The sequence below is a fragment of the Pristiophorus japonicus genome, chromosome 1, assembly GCF_044704955.1.
Source record: "Pristiophorus japonicus isolate sPriJap1 chromosome 1, sPriJap1.hap1, whole genome shotgun sequence".
NCBI lineage: Eukaryota > Metazoa > Chordata > Chondrichthyes > Pristiophoridae > Pristiophorus > Pristiophorus japonicus.
Genome location: NC_091977.1, coordinates 89,781,452 through 89,802,338, shown reverse-complemented (window position 1 = coordinate 89,802,338; position 20,887 = coordinate 89,781,452). Strand labels below are relative to the sequence as shown.

The 20,887-nt window shown below is 45.4% G+C and overlaps 1 protein-coding gene across 1 annotated transcript in view; it reads right to left on the bottom strand.

The window, feature by feature from the left end:
• LOC139227543 (A disintegrin and metalloproteinase with thrombospondin motifs 19-like) overlaps window positions 1–20,887 on the bottom strand; it is a 768,564-nt gene that overhangs the window by 427,922 nt on the left and 319,755 nt on the right. The window contains exon 9 of the mRNA XM_070858408.1: window positions 19,358–19,498. Within this exon, the coding sequence (XP_070714509.1) occupies window positions 19,358–19,498 (141 nt within the window). The remainder of the gene's footprint in view (window positions 1–19,357; window positions 19,499–20,887) is intronic.

The window sequence follows — 20,887 nt, the reverse complement described above, 5'->3', positions numbered from 1 at the left end:
CCTGGTAAATGTCGGACTGCCCCTGCCTGCCTGCGAGGCTCTGAGTAGCATTGACGATGTTGGCTCCCTGATCCATCGCCGCGTTAGAGGCAGAATTGCGCGCATAAATCATTTTCGTCTCTTCCTCCCCGCCATGAAAGTTTGAGCTAACAACGCTGCCGCTTCCAAGGTCAAGTCCTTCGTCTCAATTAACTTGCGAAACATGCCCGCATGATCGATACCCTCGATAAAGAAGTCCCTTAGCATCTCCCCCCTACAGGCGCCTGTGAACTTAGAGGCTGGCCAAATGCCGGAGGTCCGCTACAAAGTCCGGTATGCTCTGTCCTTCACGACTTTGGTGGGTGTAGAATCTGTGTTGAGCCATGTGTATGCTGCTCGCCGGTTTGAGGTGTTCCCCAATTAATTTGCTAAGCTCTTCAAAGGTTTTGTCCGATTGCCAGTAAGTCCTTCATGAGCGCATAAGTCTTTGGCCCGCAGCTGGTCAGGAAATGAGCCTGTCGCTTGTCGGCCACTGCATCCCCCAGCCAATCTTTTGTAACGAAGCTTTGCTGACGCCTCTCAACAAAATCGTCCATCTTCCCCAACACAGTACCGTTCCTCTGTGCTACCGGTGGCCATTCTCGTGGGTCGTGAATTCCCGTTTCTCGTCACCAATGTAAAGTCCTTACTCGACAGCATGAAACCACACGAGGCACATTCCAGGGTCAAGGCCCTCTGTGACCTTAACTCTTTATTACAGGACTCCAGCAGTGATGACCCTGCGTGGGACCTCCCTTTATATTCCTGTGTGGTCAGGTAAGGAGTGTCTCCCACAAGTTCACCCCCTGTGGTCAAGGTGTGCATCTGAGTTGAGTGTATACAGTAATACAGTGGTGTTACATTGTAGTTACAAACATGACAAACATAAGAACATAAGAAATAGGAGCAGAAATAGGCCATTTGGCCCCTCGAACCTGCTCTGCCATTCAATAAGGTCATGGCTGTTCTGATCCTGGCCTCAACTCTACTTCCCCGCCCACTCCCCATAACCCTTGACTCCCTTATTATTCACTGATGTCTATCTTCACTTTAGATATATTCAAAGACCTTAGCTGAGAACCTAGCTGAGATAAACAAACAGTAACGACTTGGGATCCAACCTGCAATCTTCAATAAAGTGAAACTAAACCTGCTTCAAATGTCGTGTTAAATTCACTTGGATTGTTGCTCTTCTGTTTTACATAGGGTGTGTAACACATTATGGGCCACTTTGCGATGAAATAGAGCAGAGCGTTCGCAAGACAGAACAGAACTTGCCAACCAAATATATGACAGTAAGCAGATTATGGACTATTCATTGGTGATTCTTAGCAAATTTTCTACAAATGTGACTTGTGTCACAGAAACGTTGCTAAATACCAGTAAACTGAAACTCTTTGAGCTCTTAATAAATATATATTACGCAACTGTAAGAAATATAAAAAGGACATGACAACAACAGACAAATGATGGCACCTCATGTAACGTGCCACACTTGGTTTGCAGCAGTCTGTAAAATTGCAACTGAGTGGACAAAAATAAATTGCCACTTTTTCAATACAGAATTCTGGTTTCCAGTTACACACTTCTCAGGTGTTAGGATCATGCATTTGGGTATGTACACACCTCAGGTTACCTCAGGAAGAAGGAGATAAAATCTGACAGGAGATGTGCTGTCATGTAAATTTGGGTATACCATAATAAATATCAGCCAACATGATCCACAAATAAAAAACAGCACACTATTGCCTATCATTGACTTACCAGAAGAGGATCAACCCCCCCACTTCTTTGATGCAAATGAGGATAGATTATTTACATATTGCACCACAAAACAGTTGCATACCCATTGAAAGAAAGAAAGAAGAAAGACTAGCATTTATATTGCGCCTTTCACAACCTCAGGACATCCCAAAATGCTTTGCAACCAATGAAGTACTTTTGGAGTGTAGTCACTGTAGTAATGTAGGAAATGCGGCAGCCAATTTGCACTCAGCAAGCTCCAAGAAACATTTGATAATGACCAGATTATCTGGTTTTGTTATGTTGATTGAGGGATAAATATTGGCCAAGACACCAGAGATAACGCCCCTGCTCTCCTTTGAAATAGTGCCATGGGATTATTTACGTCAACCTGAAAGAGCAGACAAGGCCTCAGTTTATAACATCTTATCGAAAGACAGCACCTGTGACAGTGCAGCATTCCCTCAGCACTGCAGTGTGCTCACGTCTCTGAAGTGAGACTTGAGCCCACAATCTTCTGACTCAGAGACAAATGTGCTACCCACTGAGCCACAGCTGACACTGTACAATAATGCTTCCAGTAGGGAAATGTGGTCTGAGAAGCAAATGCATACAACTGAACAGTTCTCTGAAATTTAGAAAGCCTATTCGCAGAAAAGTGCATTCTGTTTTTTTTTGCCCTTCTAACAGGCTTTTTAAATCAGAAAGTCACAAATTAACGCGAATGACGGAGGTTTTCAGCTGAGACTTCCACTTGCTTTTCAACTGAACCAAAAGCAAAGCATGTTAATCCTGGTACGACCTTTTTACATAGACAAGCACAGCATGACTTCTGTCAATGTGGAGCTCAAATTTCACCCTTGAGCTCATTACGGAGATGCAGCACTTTGTGTTTATTGAGCCTACAGCTCCTGATTACTTGGGTGTCCGCCTGATCCCAGAAAACTATCCTGACATAATTATCTTCACTGGGAAAGAGTGGTGTTGTGAGGGAAGGGCGGTGGTGAGTGGTATCAAACATGTCTACAAGTGGTTCAGAGCTATTGTATAGGGCAACTCCGCTTATGGAAGGTAAACATAATGGCCCTTAAATGACTGGGTCCCCACTGCTGCCACCAGACCTGAAGCAGTCACTGACTGCCCCTGACCGCATTAGAAATCCTGTGGTCAGCTAATTTCAATACTGCTGGATGGGTCAAGGAAGGGAGTCCCACCAGCAATTGGGAATTTGTTCCAGGAAGGCAGGGGATATCAGAGAACAGGCGCAGATTCAAGGTGTAACGCAGGACTTAAAAAGCCTGCAGTCACTTAAAGGGGCCAGTTGAATTCAAGTCCTTTAGGAACCGAACAAAGGGACGAAAAGGAAGCCAAACTTCACAGAGCATGATGCAGTATATAGCTTTAGGTATGATACAGCAAAAGATGGATGTCATATTTGGGATCGGTGGCAAGATGAAAACAAATTCAAGCTGCTTGTGCAATGTCCATGGAGTGGCAGCAGATGTGAGGCCTACCTCCATGACCCCAGGACATCCCTCCAATTTAGGTAGCATAGGTAATAGATCAGGCTAATGTCATTAATGCTTTGTCAACCCTCAATGTCACTCCCTGCTTCAGTATTAGATTGCAGCCCTAACCGTCCCTTCACCCTTCACAATCTGCTTCACCCTTCACAATCTGCTATGCATTCTTACCCTTTGATGCTTCATCTTTCATGTCCTTGCTCCCTTCGAGCTGCTATCAACCCCTGCCATTCTGTGAATGCTCACAGTGTGCAAGGTATCTGAGCCTCTTGCAGCCAATGCACTCTTCTTGCAGAAGAAACTTGTCTGTAATATATTGGAATCGCAGCTACAGGAGACAACCTCTCGCTCTCGAGTTACAAGTTCTAACCCCTCTAGAAGTAAAGGCACTCCTGGGGTCATAGTCTAACCAAGCTGTGGGTGATGGAGAAGCGACAGTCCCTGTGCCAGCCATTTTGCGGTGACAATTTGTGCCCTCCTCCATTCCCTCGAAGACAAATAGACAGCTCTATGCATGCATTGTCTTGACACTTCTGAGTGTGCTGCTGGAAATTTCCTGTTGTATCTGACCGTTTTTTCTAACCTCTCTTCATTTTCTTTATGAAATGAGCTTCCGACCACATATCCGCGGCATAACTAAAACTGCCTATTTCCACCTCCATAACATTGCCCGTCTCCGCCCCTGCTCAGCTCATCTGCTGCTGAAACCCTCATCCATGCTTTTGTTACCTCTATACTTGACTATTCCAATGCACTCCTGGCTGGCCTCCCACATTCTACGCTACGTAAACTTGAGGTCATCCAAAACTTGGCTACTCGTGTTCTAACTCGCACCAAGTCCAGTTCACCCATCACCCCTGTGCTCGCTGACATCCACTGGCTCATGCTTAAGCAATGCCTTGATTTCAAAATTCTCATCCTTGTTTACAAATGGCCTTGCCCCTCCCTATCTCTGTGATCTCCTTCAGACCCATAACCTCCCAAGATAACTGCGCTCCTCAAATTCTGCCCTCTTGAACATCCCAGGTTATAATTGCTCAACCATCGATGACTGTGCCTTCAGTTGCCTAGGCCCTAAGCTCTGAATCTCCCTCCCTAAACTTCCTCACCTCTCTATCCCCCTTTAAGATGCTCCTTAAAACCTACCTCTTTGACCAATCTTTGGGTCATCTGCCCTAATTTCTTTTTATGAGACTCCGTGTCAAATCTTTTCATAGAATTATAGAACTTACCAGCACGGAAGGCGGCCATTTCGGCCCATCGTTTCCGCGTCGGTCGACAAAGAGCTATCCAGCCTAATCCCACTTTCCAGTTCTTGGTCCGTAGCCTTGTAGGTTCCAGTGCAAATCCAAGTACTTTTTAATAGTGGAGAGGGTTTCTACCATCCTTTTAGGCATACCCCCAGCACCCGCTGGGTGAAAAAAATTCCCTTCAATTCCCCTCTAAACCTCCTACCAATTATTTTAAATCTATGCCCCCTGGCTGTTGACCCTTCTGCTAAGGGAAAGAGGTCCTTCCTATCCACTCTATCTAGGCCCCTCTTAATTTTATTCACCTAAATCAGGTCTCCCCTCAGCCTCCTCTGTTCCAAAGAAAACAAACCCAGCCTATCCATCCTTTCCTCATAGCTAAAATTCTCCAGTTCAGGCAACATTCTTGTAAATCTCCTCTGCAGTGCAATCTCCCTTCCAGTGCAATCACATCTTTCCTGTAATGTGGTGACCAGAACTGCATGCAGTACACTAGCTGTGGCCTAACTGGTGTTTTGTACAGTTCATGCATAACCTCCCTGCTCTTGTATTCTAAGCCTCGGCTAACAAAGGCAAGTATTCCATATGCTTTCTTAACCACCTTATCTACTTGGCCTGCTATCTTCAGGGATCTGTGGACCTGCACACCAAGGTCCCTTTGTTCCTGTACACTTCTCAGTGTCCTACCATTTAATGTGTATTCCCTTGCCTTGTTAGACTTCCCCAAGTGCACGAACTCACACTTCTCCACATTGAATTCCATTTGCCTCCGTTCTGCCCACTTGACCAGTTCATTGATATCTTCCTGCAGTCTACAGCTTTCTTCTTCAATATCAACCACACAGCCAATTTTTGTATCATCTGCAAACTTCTTAATCATACCCCCTACATTCAAGTCTAAATCATTGATATACACCACAAAAAGCAAGGGACCTAATACTGTGCCTTGCAGAACCCCACCGGAAACAGTCTTCCAGTCATAAAAACACCCATCAACCATAGGGTAAATAGGATCAGAGAGATGAATGCATGGCTCAAAGATTGGTGTGGGAGGAATGGGTTTCAATTAATGGGGCACTGGCACCAGTACTGGGATAGGAGGGAGCTGTTCCATTGGGACAGATTTCACTTGAACCAGGCTGGGATCATTGTCTTGGCGAATCGAATAACTAGAGCTGTAGATAAGGCTTTAAACTAAATAGTGGTGGGGGGGGAAGGATCCAGTGAGCGGAAATTTAAAAAGTCAAAGAGAAAGGAGAAGGCAAAAGTGCAGGGTAGCGATAGGGGAATGCTCTGTCACTGATTTACCTTCCAGCAACTGTTTCCAGTCCACTTTAGCTGAATCACATCTCAGCTTAGTAAAATTTGCTTTCCTCCAATTGTGAACTTTAATTCCTGGTCTATTTTTGTCCTTTTCCACAACTACCCTAAATCTAACTGAATTATGATTACTAGCACCAAAATGCTCTCCCACTGATACCCCTTCCACCTGCCCAGGTTCATTCCCTAAAACTAAGCCCAGAACCACCTTCTCCCTTGTTGGGCTTGCTACATACTGGCTAAAAAGGTTCTCCTGAATGCATTCAAGGAATTCTGTACCCTCTATACCTTTCACACTATTTCTATCCTAGTTAATGCTAGGGTAGTTGAAATCCCCTACAATTACTGCCCTATAGTTTTTGCACTTCTCAGAAATAGTTGTTCTTCTATCTCTCACTGACTGTTTGGGGGTCTTTAATACATTCCCAGCAGTGTGATCGCCACTTTTTTGTTCCTCAATTCAACCTATATAGCTTCATTTGACGATCCTTCTAACATATCATCCCTCCTCACAGCTGTAATTGTTTCTTTAATTAATATTGTGACCCCTTCCGTCCTTTTTTTATCCCCCTCTCTATCCCGTCCTAAAACCTTGTAACTAGGAATGTTGAGTTCCCATACCTGCCGTTCTTTCAGCCATGTCTCAGTAATAGCTTTAATATCATACTCCCAAATGTCTACTTGTGCTCTCAGCTTATCTGCCTTATTTCCTAGACTCCTTGTATTGAAGTATATATCATTTAGCACTGCCAAACTCCCTTGTCATTTATTTTCTCTCTGTTTCCTCTGCCTTCCAAATTCACTTTCTAATTTTCTGCTTTTCAATTCCAGCTTTGCTTCTCTCCCTTCTGAATCTATTCTCAGGTCTCCATCCCCTGCCAAGCTAGTTTAAACCCTCCCCAACAGCACCAGTAAACCCCACTGCCCCACACCGCCCCACGAGGATATTGGTCCCGGCTCTGTTGAGGTGTAACACGTCCGGCTTGTACATGTCCCACCTCCCTCAGAAATGGTCCCAATACGTCAGGAATCGAAAGCCCTCCCTCCTGCACTATTTCTCCAGCCACACATTCATCTGCTCTATCCTCCTATTTCTGTACTCATGAGCATGTCGTACCGGGAGTAATCCAGAGATTGCTACCTTTGAGGTCTTGCTTTTTAATCTCTCTTCGAGCTCCCTAAAATCTCCCTGCAGGACCTCATCCCTCTTTCTACCTAGGTCATTGGTACCGATGTGGACCAGGACCTCTGGCTGTTCACCCTCCCCCACAGAATGTCCTGCAGCCATTCGGTGGCATCCTTGACCCTGGCATCAGGGAGGCAACATATCATCCTGGAGTCACGTCTGCGGCCGCAGAAACGCCTGTCTGCTCCCCCAACTATTGAATCCCCTACCACTATTGCTCTTCCACTCTGCTTCTTCCCCCCTTGTACCGCTGAGCCACCCATGGTGCCATGGATTTGGCTCTCGCTGCACTGCCCAGAGGAACCATTGCCACCACCCGTACTCAGAACAGAATCCTAGTTGGAGAATGAGATGCACTCAGGGGACTCCTGCACTACCTGCCTGTTCCTCCTCTTCTGTCTGGCGGTCACCCATTCCCTCTCTGCCTGCATAATCCTAAGCTGTGGGGTGACCACCTCCTGAAACGTGCTATTCACAAAGTTCTCAGCCTCGCAGATGCATCGCAGTGACTCCAGCTGCCGCTCAAGCTCCGAAACACGGATCTCGAGTCGCTGTAGCTGGTGACACTTCTCGCCCACGTAGTCATCCAGGCTAAGAGAAGCATTTAGGACTTCCCACATGGCACAGGACGTATATTCCACAGTACTGAACTGCCTTACCATGTCTCTATTTAATATACTATGAACTAACTTAAAAAAAACACTCACCAACTACTCACCAATCAGCTCTTTCCTGTGTGCCGACGTGACTTTTTTTACTCTGACGTCACTCTTTCGAATTTTGCCTCTCAGGTCCCGCTGCGACTCCCACACATTCTCACTCTTGAACTTATTCAATGACCCATCCTCTCTGGGGCAGAGAATTCCGTAGATTTACAACCCTCTGAGAGAGGAAATTCCTCCTCATCTCAGTTTAAAATCGGCAGGCCCTTATTCTGAGACTATGGGCTAGAATTTACACTTTTGTGCTTATCGCCCAAAAATGGGCGTTATTTCCGGCGTGGGCAGTAAAAATGGGTTTTCAGATTGACGGTTTCTCGCCCATTCTCAAAGCATCTAGTCTCCATTTTTTAAAATGGGCGTTACCGCGAGCGATATCAAATGGGCGGCAGCGTTAAATCTCGCTGACCTTCTGCCATAAAGTGTCGCTGTCCTTAGCAACGGCATGGCAATGCTCGATTCCCGTGAGTCAGGAGGTCAAGGGTCATCATGACATGCACAGAAGAGGAGACAGAGAGGGAGCTGAGGGGGACTGAAGGCGTGTGTGGGTTTGGTGTGGCTGCTTTAGGAGGAAGGAGGGAGACTTTAGAGCTTTATAGCAAATAGGGAAACAAAAATTAGCTGTTACCAGCCACATATTTACCCGAATTTGGCCTATAATGGAGGGAGAGGAGGAGGCATCACAGCAAGCTGTGGAGACTGATGCTGGCGAGAGCAGTGAGGTGGGAGAGGAGCACATTGGAGGGTGCAAAAGAACGAGGAGGTTCTCAGACCAGGCAAATGTCTCCCTCCTGCAGGAGGTCTAGTTACGCTGGGGTGATTTGACAAAGAGAGGGTGTGGGAAGCCTACCCCAAAGGCCTACCAGAAAATACGGACTGAGATAGCAGAGGTGGTTTCATCGGCGGCCAACGAGGTGTGTGAGGGCAACCAATGCCGCAAACAATGGAACGACCTTGTGAGATCCGCAAGAGTATTACATTTATTTATATGTACTTAGGTATTTATATAATTTGTTTTGTAAAAGTCATGAGTGACTATCAGCAGATGTGAGGTCTTTCACTTTTATGGGAATGTTTTACTCAAAACCTGTGGTCACTGTGCATGTCTTTAGATAAAAAATGATGATTATCATAATCATCATGATTACATCTGTCGGTTATGTGTTGCATCAGTCTCACAAATGATATTATGCAATGATCTCATGCCATGTCATCCTGTCACCTTTTATAGAAGAAGCTATCGACGATGAGATTCATGCAGAGGTGAACGGGTGGGGGGCCACCAGTCCCCAGTGACAGCACTGACATGGAGGAGCAGGTACTCGCACTCATGGGGAAGCACACCCGGACAGCCACGGAAGCATCTGCAGACCCTGAAGTGATGCCACGTGAGTAAATTTACACCATTGCGTGAGGTAAAGTTAATAGATGCCACATCCACTCATATCCGAACAATCATATATGATAGATGATTTCTAAAATTGGCCTAGAAATAATGCTGGCCTGATGAAAATCATTGCAATGCAAATGTGTTGATGGTCGTGAAATGTGATGTCTGTGATGATTTTGATAGCGGTGGTGCTTTTGTCATGCATATGCTGTGTGTAGCGCTTGACTCACCTTGTGACCCTAGCAACCCCTTCTCCTCTAATAACCTCATTTGTGTTTTGCAGCACACGATCGCAAATTTACCTACTTGCTCAGGGTTGTATTGTAGCTCCCCTCCTGAGTGGTCCAGACATCTGAAGTGCTGCTTAAGCACAGCTATTGTTTTGTGGACCACATTGCGTGTGTCTCTGTGGCTCTGGTTGTATTGCTTCTCGGCCTCAGTGTGGGTGTCACGCAGGGGGAGGTCATCAGCCAGGTGGCTAGGCCATATCGGTTATCACCAAGCATCCAGAATTGTCCTTGTGGCTGACTCTTAAAGATGTCAGAGACAGCACTCTCATGCAGGATGTGAGCCTCATCGAAAGTGCCCGGACATTTGACATTCACTGCCATGATGATCTGGTTGTGGTCGACAAATAGTTGGACCTTCAGGGAGTGAAATCCTTTTCTGTTACGAAAATGCTCCAGGTCCTGAGAAGGTGGCCGCATGGCGATGTGAGTTCACTGTATAGCTCCCTGCACCCTGGGGAACTTCGCAATGTGGTAGAATGCTCCAGCCCTGTCAGTCTGAGCCTCCGTGGTCATGGGAAAGCTGATAAAGTCCATCCTTCTTGCGTAAAGGGCCTCTGTGACCTGTCTAATGCAGCGATGGGTGGCATGGCGAGACAGAGGGAAAATCTCGACCGCGGAGGCCCAAAAGGAACCAGATGCATAGAAAGACAGTGCCGCGATGACCTTGACCGACACTGATGTCCTGATGGCAGGCTGCATATGTGGCCTGATGACCTCGCATATTTCATTGATCACCACCTTGTGGAAGCGCAGTCTCCGAAGGCAGGTGAGGTCAGACACGTCGAGGTAAGACCTCTTTTCCCTGTACGTGCGGGGTGTGTATGGTCTGGCCCTTCTCATTCTTGCACGTCTTAAATTGGTGACATAATGATGTGCATCACACATTGAGCCATCTGCACTTTGCAGCATCTGCCTATTAATCGATGCAGGCTGAGAAATGGCTGGCCCCATTGCAATGAAAGTATAATAGCGATTGATCAGAAGCAATAATTTCCTCACTAAAATACATCTAGAGTAAACCCCCAATAGTCCTGAGTCTGAAAATATGTCTGTTGAGATGGTCACTTCATTTGAGAAGAACTCCAGAGTCAATGTAAACTCCACCGAAGTTGAAGCAGCCTTTTGAATGAAGCGACTTGCGATTTTAAAAATGGCAGTCACACCGCTGGCTTTAGGTCAGAACAGTTCCACTTTTTCTGGGCGTTTTTTTGGGCGAGCGATATTGTGGGCAAATGTGTGCGAGGTGGTGAAAGTGACGGCGGGCAATCTCCTGGGCGTTAGTTTCACCCAATGTGCTCTTTACGACAAAAAACAAATGGGCGGGCGGAATTATTGAATCTCAGCGTTAATTCCGTGCGGAAAGTAACGCTGGGTGATATTATGGCCTTTGGTTTCGCCTATTCTGATGATTCCGTCCCAAAAATGGGTGGGCGGTATTATTTTTTCCCGGCGTTACGCACATGGGGAAAGTAACGCTCGGCGATAAGTTTCCGAAAATTACCCGATGGTTTCCATTTTGTGTCAAAATGGACGATATATGGGCGCTACATGTCATTTCAGTGGTAAAATGGACATTAAGTGGGTGTTAAGCATGCAAAAAACGAGGAAACTCGAGCCCTATGTCCCCTAGTTTTAATTTCCCCTATGAGTGGAAATATCCTCTCTGCATCCACCTTGTCGAGCCCCCTCATTATCTTATATGCTTCAATAAGATCACCTCTCATTCTTCTAAACTCCAATGTGTATAGGCCCAAACTCTCATCTCCAGAATCAATTTAGTGAACCTTCTCTGAACAGCCTCCAATGCAAGTATATCCTTCCTTAAAGATGGTGACCCAAACTGTACGTAGTACTCCAGGTGTGACCTTACCAATATCCTGTACAGTGTTAGCAGGACTTCTCTGCTTTTATACTCTATTCCCCTTGCAATAAAGGCCAACATTCCATTTGCCTTCCTGATTACTTGCTGTACCTGCACACTTTTTGTGTTTCATGCACAAGGACCCCCAGGTCCCTCTGTACTGCAGCCCTTTGCAATTTTTCTCCATTTAGATTATAATTTGCTTTTCTATTATTTTTGCCAAAGTGGATAATCTCACATTTACTCCATCTGCCAAATTTTTGCCCACTCACTTAGCCTGTCTGTATCCCTTTGCAGATTTTTTGTGTCCTCCTCACAATTTGCTTTCCCACCCATCTTTTTATCATCAGCAAACTTGGCTACATTACACTTGGTCCCTTCATCCAAGCCATTAACATAGATTGTAAATAGTTGAGGCCCCAGCACCGATCCCTGCGGCACCCCACTAGTCATTGTTTGCCAACCAGAAAATGACCCATTTATCCCGACTTTCTCTTTTCTGATAGTTAACTAATCCTCTATCAATGCTAATATATTACTCCCAACCCCATGAGTTTTTGTCTTGTGCAGTAACCTTTTAGGAGCAGTGGGGTCTTACTACAGTTGTACAGGGCCTTGATAAGGCCACACCTTGAATATTGTGTACAGTTTTGGTCTCCTAATCTGAGGCAGGACATTCTTGCTATTGAGGGAGTGCAGCGAAGGTTCACCAGACTGATTCCCGGGATGACAGGACTGACATATGAAGAAAGACTGGATCGACTAGGCTTGTATTCAATGGAATTTAGAAGAATGAGAGGGGATCTCATAGAAATATATAAAATTCTGATGGGATTGGACAGGTTAGATGCAGGAAGAATGTTCCCGATGTTGGGGAAGTCCAGAACCAGGGGGTCACAGTCTAAGAATAAGGGGTAAGCCATTTAGGACCGAGATGAGGAGAAACTTCTTCACTCAGAGAGTTGTGAACCTGTGGAATTCTCTACCACAGAAAGTTGTTGTGGCCAGTTCATTAGATATATTCAAAAGGGAATTAGATGTGGCCCTCACGGCTAAAGGGATCAAGGGGTATGGAGAGAAAGCAGGAATGGGGTACTGAAATGCCTGATCAGCCATGATCATATTGAATGGTGGTGCAGGCTCAAAGGGCCGAATGGCCTACTCCTGCACCTATTTTCTATGTTTCTATGTGGCACCTTATCGAATGCCTTCTGAAAATCCAAATACACCACATCTACTGGTTCCCCCTTATCCACCCTGCTCATTACATCCTCAAAGAACTCCAGAAAATTTGTCAAACATGATTTCCCTTTCATAAAACCATGCTGACTCTGCTTGCTTGAATCATGCTTTTCCAAATGTCCCGCTGCTGCTTTCTTAATAATGGACTCCAACATTTTCCCAACGACAGATGTTAGGCTAACTGGTCTATAGTTTCCTGCTTTTTGTCTGCCTCCTTTTGTAAATAGGGGCGTTACATTTGCAGTTTTCCGATCCGGTGGGTCCGCCCCAGAATCCAGGGAATTTTGGTAGATTGCAACCAATACATCCACTATCTCTGCAGCTACTTCTTTAAGACCCTAGGATGTAAGCCATCAGGTCCAGGGAACTTGTTTGCTTACGATACTGTGCAAGTTGCAGCCTGCATGCTGTAATTCCTTACCTCCCCCTCAGAGGAGTCCTCGTGCCATTTATGCTTGCAGGTGAGAGACTGAGTGGGAGCCAATACCAGGGACCGTGCGCGGAAGCAAGTTGAACCCAAAACAGGACGACAGCCTTGAGGCCAGTGGCAACCAAAGCCAGGGAGACCCGCTGGAGGATGAGTTTGCTACCCCAAGCCAGGATGCCAGCCTTGAGGGCACTGGCAGCCATGACCATGTCGATACCTTACAGGCCATTAGGAGTCCGAGCGTGGACCACACCCTGGATACCACTGGATATGTCGATGTCCTACCCCATGGGGCGGAAGAAGAGGGGGACACTGCTGGCAGCACCACGTTATTGCCTCCCACACTGACAGGAGCCACTCAGATACTGGGAGTACGCGGTTGGGTCAGTTAGACTTAGGAGAGGAGTCTGCACTGGGGCCTAACGGGCTGCAGCATGGTGAAGGGCAAAGGCAACCTCAGGTGCCAGCTCTCCAGGGGGACGAGTGCATAGGCGAGTTCTGCTGAGGAGGACTCAGACGAGCCCATCAATGTTGTGGCTTATGAAAGAAGGGTGCAGGCTATCCCAGATGCTGGAGGCAATTGCTAGGGTGCCCGAGAGGCGAGGAGTGTGGAGGAGTCCGCCTCCCGCATTGTGGACAGCTCTGCGCAGTGTGCAGACGATGGTAGACTCCCAGATTGACCGTGCGGATCCAGCTGTGATGCCCCGGCTCCTTGGAGATGTGGCAACTACCATTGTAGCAAATGCACATGGGAACGAGCATCTCAGTGCTTCTTTGGATAGGATGTGCAGGTCTCTCATTTCACTGTGGGTAATAATGTCTGAAAGGGGTCATTGGGATGGTCATTGAGATACATAAAGGGTGAGGTGGGCAATAGCTCATCAGAAATGAGCAGCTATGAGCCGGGTCTGTACTTCCCTTGCAGGGTTTGGATGGCGACGATGCCAGCTGCGTGGCCGGCGACCCGCATGCTGGTCCTCTTCCCTTCCTCCTCGTGCACATCGTGCTCCTGCGCCTCCTCCTCAGGTGCTACTGGCGGCTTGTTCTCCAATGGCTGGCCCCTCATGATTGCCAGGTTGTGAAGCAGGCAGCACACCACCACGAAAAGGGAGACGCGCTCAGGTGAGTACTGCAACACTCCACCAGACCGATCCAGTCAAAGGAACCTCTGCTTCAGCATCCCGATGCACTGTTCAATCAGGCACCTGGTGGATGTATGTGCATCGTTATATGCATGCTGCGCTGCAGTCCTGGGGTTGCAAAGGGAAGTGAGCAACCAAGTGCACAAAGGGTACTCTTTGTCCCCAAGCAGCCACCCGCAATCTTGATTTGCCCCAGAAAAGATGGGCACACCGGTCTGGCACAGGATGAAGGCATCAACTGCCATGATCTTGCGCTGGTGGTCGCACACCATCTGGACATTGAGGAAGTGGAATCCTTTTCGGTTGATGAAGGCCTCAGCATTGTGCTGTGGCGCCCTCAGGGCGACATGTGTGCAATCTATGACACCTTAAATCCTGGGGAAGCTGGCAATGTGCACAAAGCCGGTCTGGCCTTCCATCAGCTTCTCCCTGGTCATGGGGAAAGAAATGTATTCGCCCCTTCTCCTTTAGAGAGCATTGGTCACTTGCCGGATAGCGTGATGGGCAGAGAACTGCGATGTGTTAGAGATGTCTGCAGTTGCCGATTGGAAGGAGCCAGTGGCGTAAAAATTCAGTGCAATGGTCAGGTTGCCACGCTCAGAGCTGTCCTCAGCTTGGTCTGTGGCTGGAGATCTGGCTGCAGGAAATTGCACAACTCCTTCATGATGTCTTTCCTGAATCTGAGTCGACGTAGACACTGGTCATCCATCAGGTCCATGAATGAAAACTGCTGCCTATAGATCCTTCCGCGATAGAGCCTTCTTGTCCCACCTCTCTGGTCGGCTCCTCCTGTGGCAGCTGGCTCATTGCCTTCTCCCTCTTGGTCCTCGGCAAAGAGGGAGAAGGCAATGAGCCAGCTGCCACAGGAGGAGCATGCATCTGCCTCCTGAGCATCCTCCCTTTGTGGTATCTCGCCCACCATCTGGTGCTGGGGTGGGGGGGTCAGCGTACCTGACCCTCCTCACGGCACGTCCTTCCAGGGCCACATCTCGGCACCGAGGTCGCTCCCCATTTCCAGGCCCTTCCCTACGTTGGCCATCCGTGGCTGCTGCCTCCCTTGCCCGCTGCCTCCGGAGCCGTTGCAGACAGCAGCACCTCCTTCTCCGTGCCTCCCTGCCATGCACAATCTGACCTGGTGTTGCACTACCAGCATTGAGCTCATTGCCTCTGCAAGCCGAGCCTCCGCAATGAGGCCTCTGTAGGTTCCAAGTGAGGCCTCCAGCCCACTAGTACTGAATGCGGTAGTCAAAAGTGCCACAGAGAAATGTCTTTAAACTCAGAGAAACTATCGTTCAAAAAAATCGACTCGCACGGAACACGCGTTTGATGTCCGCTGTCGTTCTTCAGCCGGCACAGTGCACCGACACAAAAAACAGTCACGAGCAACAACAGGCGGTCTAGTAAGTTTTTTTGGTGAATTTAACTTCCGGGCCGTAGCCACGGCGGTGTGCACTGTGATGCCGTCTTTAACAGCGTATCTGCAGGAGCGCTGTGGAAGTGGGGGGGGTGGGGGGGGGGTGAGGGGCTGATCTGCATACCGCTGCTGAAATGCAGCTGCTGAATTTTGGAAGCGGCGGCCATTTGAACACAAACTGGTGGCCATTTGACACCACCGCGTGGCCGCTGCTTTCCGGCGGTAACAGGCCTTATCGGGAGGCCGAATTTCGGTCCCTCTGTTTTTACTAAGGAGAAAGGTTGTTGATGAAGTCACTGAAGATGATTGCGCTGAGAATGTTGCCCTGAGGAACTCCTACACAGCGATGTCCTGGGACTGTGATGCTTTGCCTTCAACCAAAGTGACCATCGTCCTGTGTGCAGTATGAATCCAGCGACTGGAGGATTTTTCCCTTGATTCACATTGACCTCAGTTTTACTTGGCACTTTGGTGCCATACTTGGTTGAATGCTGCCTTAATATCGCAGACAGTTACTCTAATTTTTCTTCTGGCATTCATCTCTTGTGTCCATACCTTGATTAAGGCTGTGATGAGGTATGGACCAGGCGTAGCCGGAGAGGACTGGAAAATGATGGTCAGAGCCTCTGCTATTTCCTCTTTTGTTTCTCTTAACAGCCCGGGATACATTTCATCCGAGCCTGGGGATTTATCCACTTTCAAAGCTGCTAAGCCCCTTAATACTTCCTCTCCCACTATGTTTATCTCGTCTAATATTTCACACTCCTACAGTACTTCACTAAATGCAATAATGTTTGCAAACAGTGGGCAATGTCACTTGATCAAATTTCATGTGATTAAGCATCATATTAATGGTGCCATGTAATCAAATGCTGTATGATCACATCTCCAGGATATGTCAAACAAGTTGCCATCTGTAATTTGCATATTCAAAGGGCCGAACACCTATTTCAGGTGCGAGCCCTGGATGCCTATACATCACCTTTGCCAATATGGTGGGCAGCATACTTTCAGTGACGCCTGCCATATTGATGCTTAGGCACCCATTTTACACCTGTAAAACAGGCACTGTGTCAACAAATTTCTAGACCATGATTTGACCAGTATAACCAACTCACAACTTTTTCAGGTTCTGTAAAAACTTATATTACAGTTGGCAGTCATGCATTCACTACATATGCACAGATGTATAGAAAACATAAATGATCAAATGAATCACATTTAAATGCTGCTGTGGTCCAAATTTACAGCAAATCCTGGAAGTATTAACCTTAACCGTGACTTACAAGGGAAATTAGGGATAGTGTTAAATACCAAGGAAGAGGTATATAAATTGGCCAGAAAAAGCAGCAAACCTGAGGACTAGGAGAAATTTAGAATTCAGCAGAGGAGGACAATGGGTTTAATTAGGAGTGGAAAAATAGAGTATGAGAGGAAGCTTGCAGGGAACATAAAAACTGACTGCAAAAGCTTCTATAGATATGTGAAGAGAAAAAGATTAGTGAAGATAAATGTAGGTCTCTTGCAGTCAGAATCAGGTGAATGTATAATGGGGAACAAAGAAATGGCAGACCAATTGAACAAATACTTTGGTTCTGTCTTCACTAAGGAAGACATAAATAACCTTCTGGAAATACTAGGGGACTGAGGGCCTAGCGAGAAGGAGGAACTGAAGGAAATCCTTATTAATCAGGAAATTGTGTTAGAGAAATTGATGGGATTGAAGGCCGATAAATCCCCAGGGCCTGATAGTCTGCATCCCAGAGTACTTAAGGAAGTGGTCCTAGAAATAGTAGATGCATTGGTGGTCAATTTTCCAACATTCTATAGACTCTGGAACAGGTCCTATAGATTGGAGGGTAGCTAATGTAACCCCACTTTTTAAAAAAGGAGGGTGAGAGAAAACAGGGAATTATAGACCAGTTAGCCTGACATCGGTGGTGGGGAAAATGTTGGAATCAATTATTAAAGATATCATAGCAGCGTATTTGGAAAGCAGTGACAGGATCGGTCCAAGTCAGTATGGATTTATGAAAGGGAAATCATGCTTGACAAATCTTCTAGAATTTTTTGAGGATGTAACTAGCAGAGCGGACAAGGGAGAACCAGTGGATGTGGTGTATTTGGACTTTCAGAAGGATTTTGACAAGGTCCCGCACAAGAGATTAGTGTGCAAAATTAAAGCACATGGTATTAGGGGTAATATATTGATGTGCATAGAGAACTGGTTGGCAGACAGGAAGCAAAGAGTAGGAATAAACGGGTCCTTTTCAGAATGGCAGGCAATGACTAGTGGGCTACCGCAGGGTTCATTGCTGGGACCTCAGCTATTTACAATATACATTAATGATTTGGAAGAAGGAATTGAATGTAATATCTCCAAGTTTGCAGATGACACTAAGCTGGGTGGCAGTGTGAGCTGTGAGGAGGAAGCTAAGAGGTTGCAGGGTGACTTGGACAGGTTAGGTGAGTGGGAAAATGCATGGCAAATGCAGTATAATATGGATAAATGTGAGGTTATCCACTTTGGTGGCAAAAACAGGAAGGCAGAATATTATCTGAATGGTGACAGATTAGGAAAAGGGGAGATGCAACGAGACCTGGGTGCCATGGTACATCAGTCATGCAGATACAGCAGGCGGTGAAGAAGGCAAATGACATGTTGGCCTTCATAGCGAGAGGATTTGAGTGTAGGAGCAGGGAGGTCTTACTGCAGTTGTACAGGGCCTTGGTGAGGCCACACCTTGAATATTGTGTACAGTTTTGGTCTAATCTGACGAAGGATATTCTTGCTATTGAGGGAGTGCAGCGAAGGTTCACCAGACTGATTCCCGGGATGGTAGGACTTACATATGAAGAAAGACTGTATTGACTAGGCTTATATTCACTGGAATTTAGATGAATGAGAGGAGACCTCATAGAAACATATAAAATTCTGATGGGATTGGACAGGTTAGATGCAGGAAGAATGTTCCTGATGTTGGGGAAGTCCAGAACCAGGGGTCACAGTTTAAGGATAAGGGGTAAGCCATTTAGGTCCGAGATGAGGAGAAATTTCTCCACTCAGAGAATTGTGAACCTATGGAATGCTCTACCACAGAAAGTTGCTGAGGCCAGTTCGTCAGATATATTCAAAATCTGGTTAGATATGGCCCTTACGGCTAAAGGGATCAAGGAATATGGAGAGAAAGCAGGAATAGGGTACTGAAGTTGCATGACCAGCCGTGATCATATTGAATGGTGGTGCAGGCTCGAAGGGCCGCATGGCCTACTCCTGCACCTATTTTCTATGTTTCTAAGAGGAAAAATATTATGCCATATGGGAACACTATTGCAAACAATGCTATATTGAAAGTTAACAATGTGATAAATATTTCATTACAGGATGTTCTCTCTAACGGAATGCAATTATGCCAATAAGTTATTGACTTAAAATGGTTAAATGCCTAAGTATACTCAAAATACACTTAGGGGTTTCATTTCCTCTGATGGCATATTCGTTAACACATTTGCATTTTATTCACACAATTACTCCACCCAACAGATTAATGACTGCTCCAAAATTGCACAGAAAGGAATTGTACACAAGTCCGTTAATCGGCACACTACCAGAGGAAATTAAACCCAGTGATACCTCTTTAAAGTAAACTCTTATCTTTCTCTTTAGATCTAACAATGGAAACTGGAGAAAAAAATTGGCTGATAAACTAGTTCTTTACATTTACATTTTATTGTTTATTCAAGGCCTATTATCTGCTATATTAAAATGTTGCAACAAAACAACAGCTATGGACACAATTTCAGTAGCAATGGAAATCTGGTATGTACATACCTGAGAAATCTTTCCAGATCATCTCTGCTGCACCGGGACCAGGATACATCCCCCAAATTTTGTCCTTTGATCCATTCCCCAGACATGATATGGAGGCCATCTGCACAGGATGGATGATTATTGTCATGGTTCATTCCCATACTGAATTTGAAGAAAAGTTTAAAAAAATGTATATTGTTTTACTGACAGATAAAAATAAATTAAAATACAGCTGAAGTATGTTAATAGCGGGACATTTATTATGTAGGTATACAGATGAAAATGTTTTTTGCTTCAAGTGTGTCAAATAAGGTCTTAAAAAATAAATTATGACAAATTTAGTACACAGTCTTTTAACAACTAAAGTTTCTTTCTGGATTTCATTTTATTTTTTATTTGGATTGTATTCATGGGCACTACTTCAAATAGGTGAAAAAAAAATGTTTTTTATCTGGTGAAATATCAAGGTATGTGCCTTATTACTGGTGATACCGCAAGGTGGCAGCTTAAAACAGCTTACACATATTAAAACAAATGACAATTGTTTTTTTTTAATAATAAAGAGAACAAAATAAATCACGGAGCAATGGTTGATAGAGAAATCCCTCACTTGTGTGGAAAATTGCATTATATTGTCACTTGAAAGAGTTGTGCTTGCTCCACCATTACAGTTGACTCATTCAAAAAAAAATTAAGTACGGAAAGAGGGTTTACCATATTACCCTTCGAGCTGCACTTTCCACAGACCATTGACTTAACCCAGTTATTTAATTATCTAATGGAATGCCCTGCAAAATTACTTTCTGACCTCTGCACAAAAGACAGTGAGAAAAGCTCCACAATATCCACCTATACTAACGTGTCCATTATTCAAATCTGACAATTATTTTACAGAGATGACATTCCCATGATCACAGCACAGAAACTACTCTGCTCCACAGAGCATCCACTGGGATGAATAAGTACTTCAGAATTATGTATAGCCTTCTGGCAATGTTAATTAGATTGGTATTGCAATCATAATATGGATTCAATTTTCAATGTGAAAAGAAGCTGCTGACTGTTACAGTGATGCACTTAATCAAGGTTATTGAATATGCTTTAGATTCATTTATTGCAAAGACAGCCAGCAGAAACCATTACATCTGATCCAAATCAAGCAGCGTTATAGTATTCTATACCTTAAAAAAACAGGTTGATCTTATTGAGATTCTGTTCTTTATATAAGTTCTCGAATCTACCCAATTTGTAACACTTTGAGCCAAGATGCTAGCTAATTAAAGATAATAAAATTATCCCATGCAAAAATTAGATATTTGAAATTAGTTGTGCTCCAAATAATTATTGCATATCGTAGTGGCTGATATCTTCTTTAAGCATTAGATGGCTCAATGAAACACTGGCCAAAGTCTCATTCATTTTATATGAAGGCCTTCAAGCAAAACATTAGAAGGTACTGCCATTTGAATTTGAAAGTATGTTGAACATGAAGTACTCTTAAGGACCTGTGCCTATCATAATTTTATTTTACCCACGGGTTGTAACTTATCC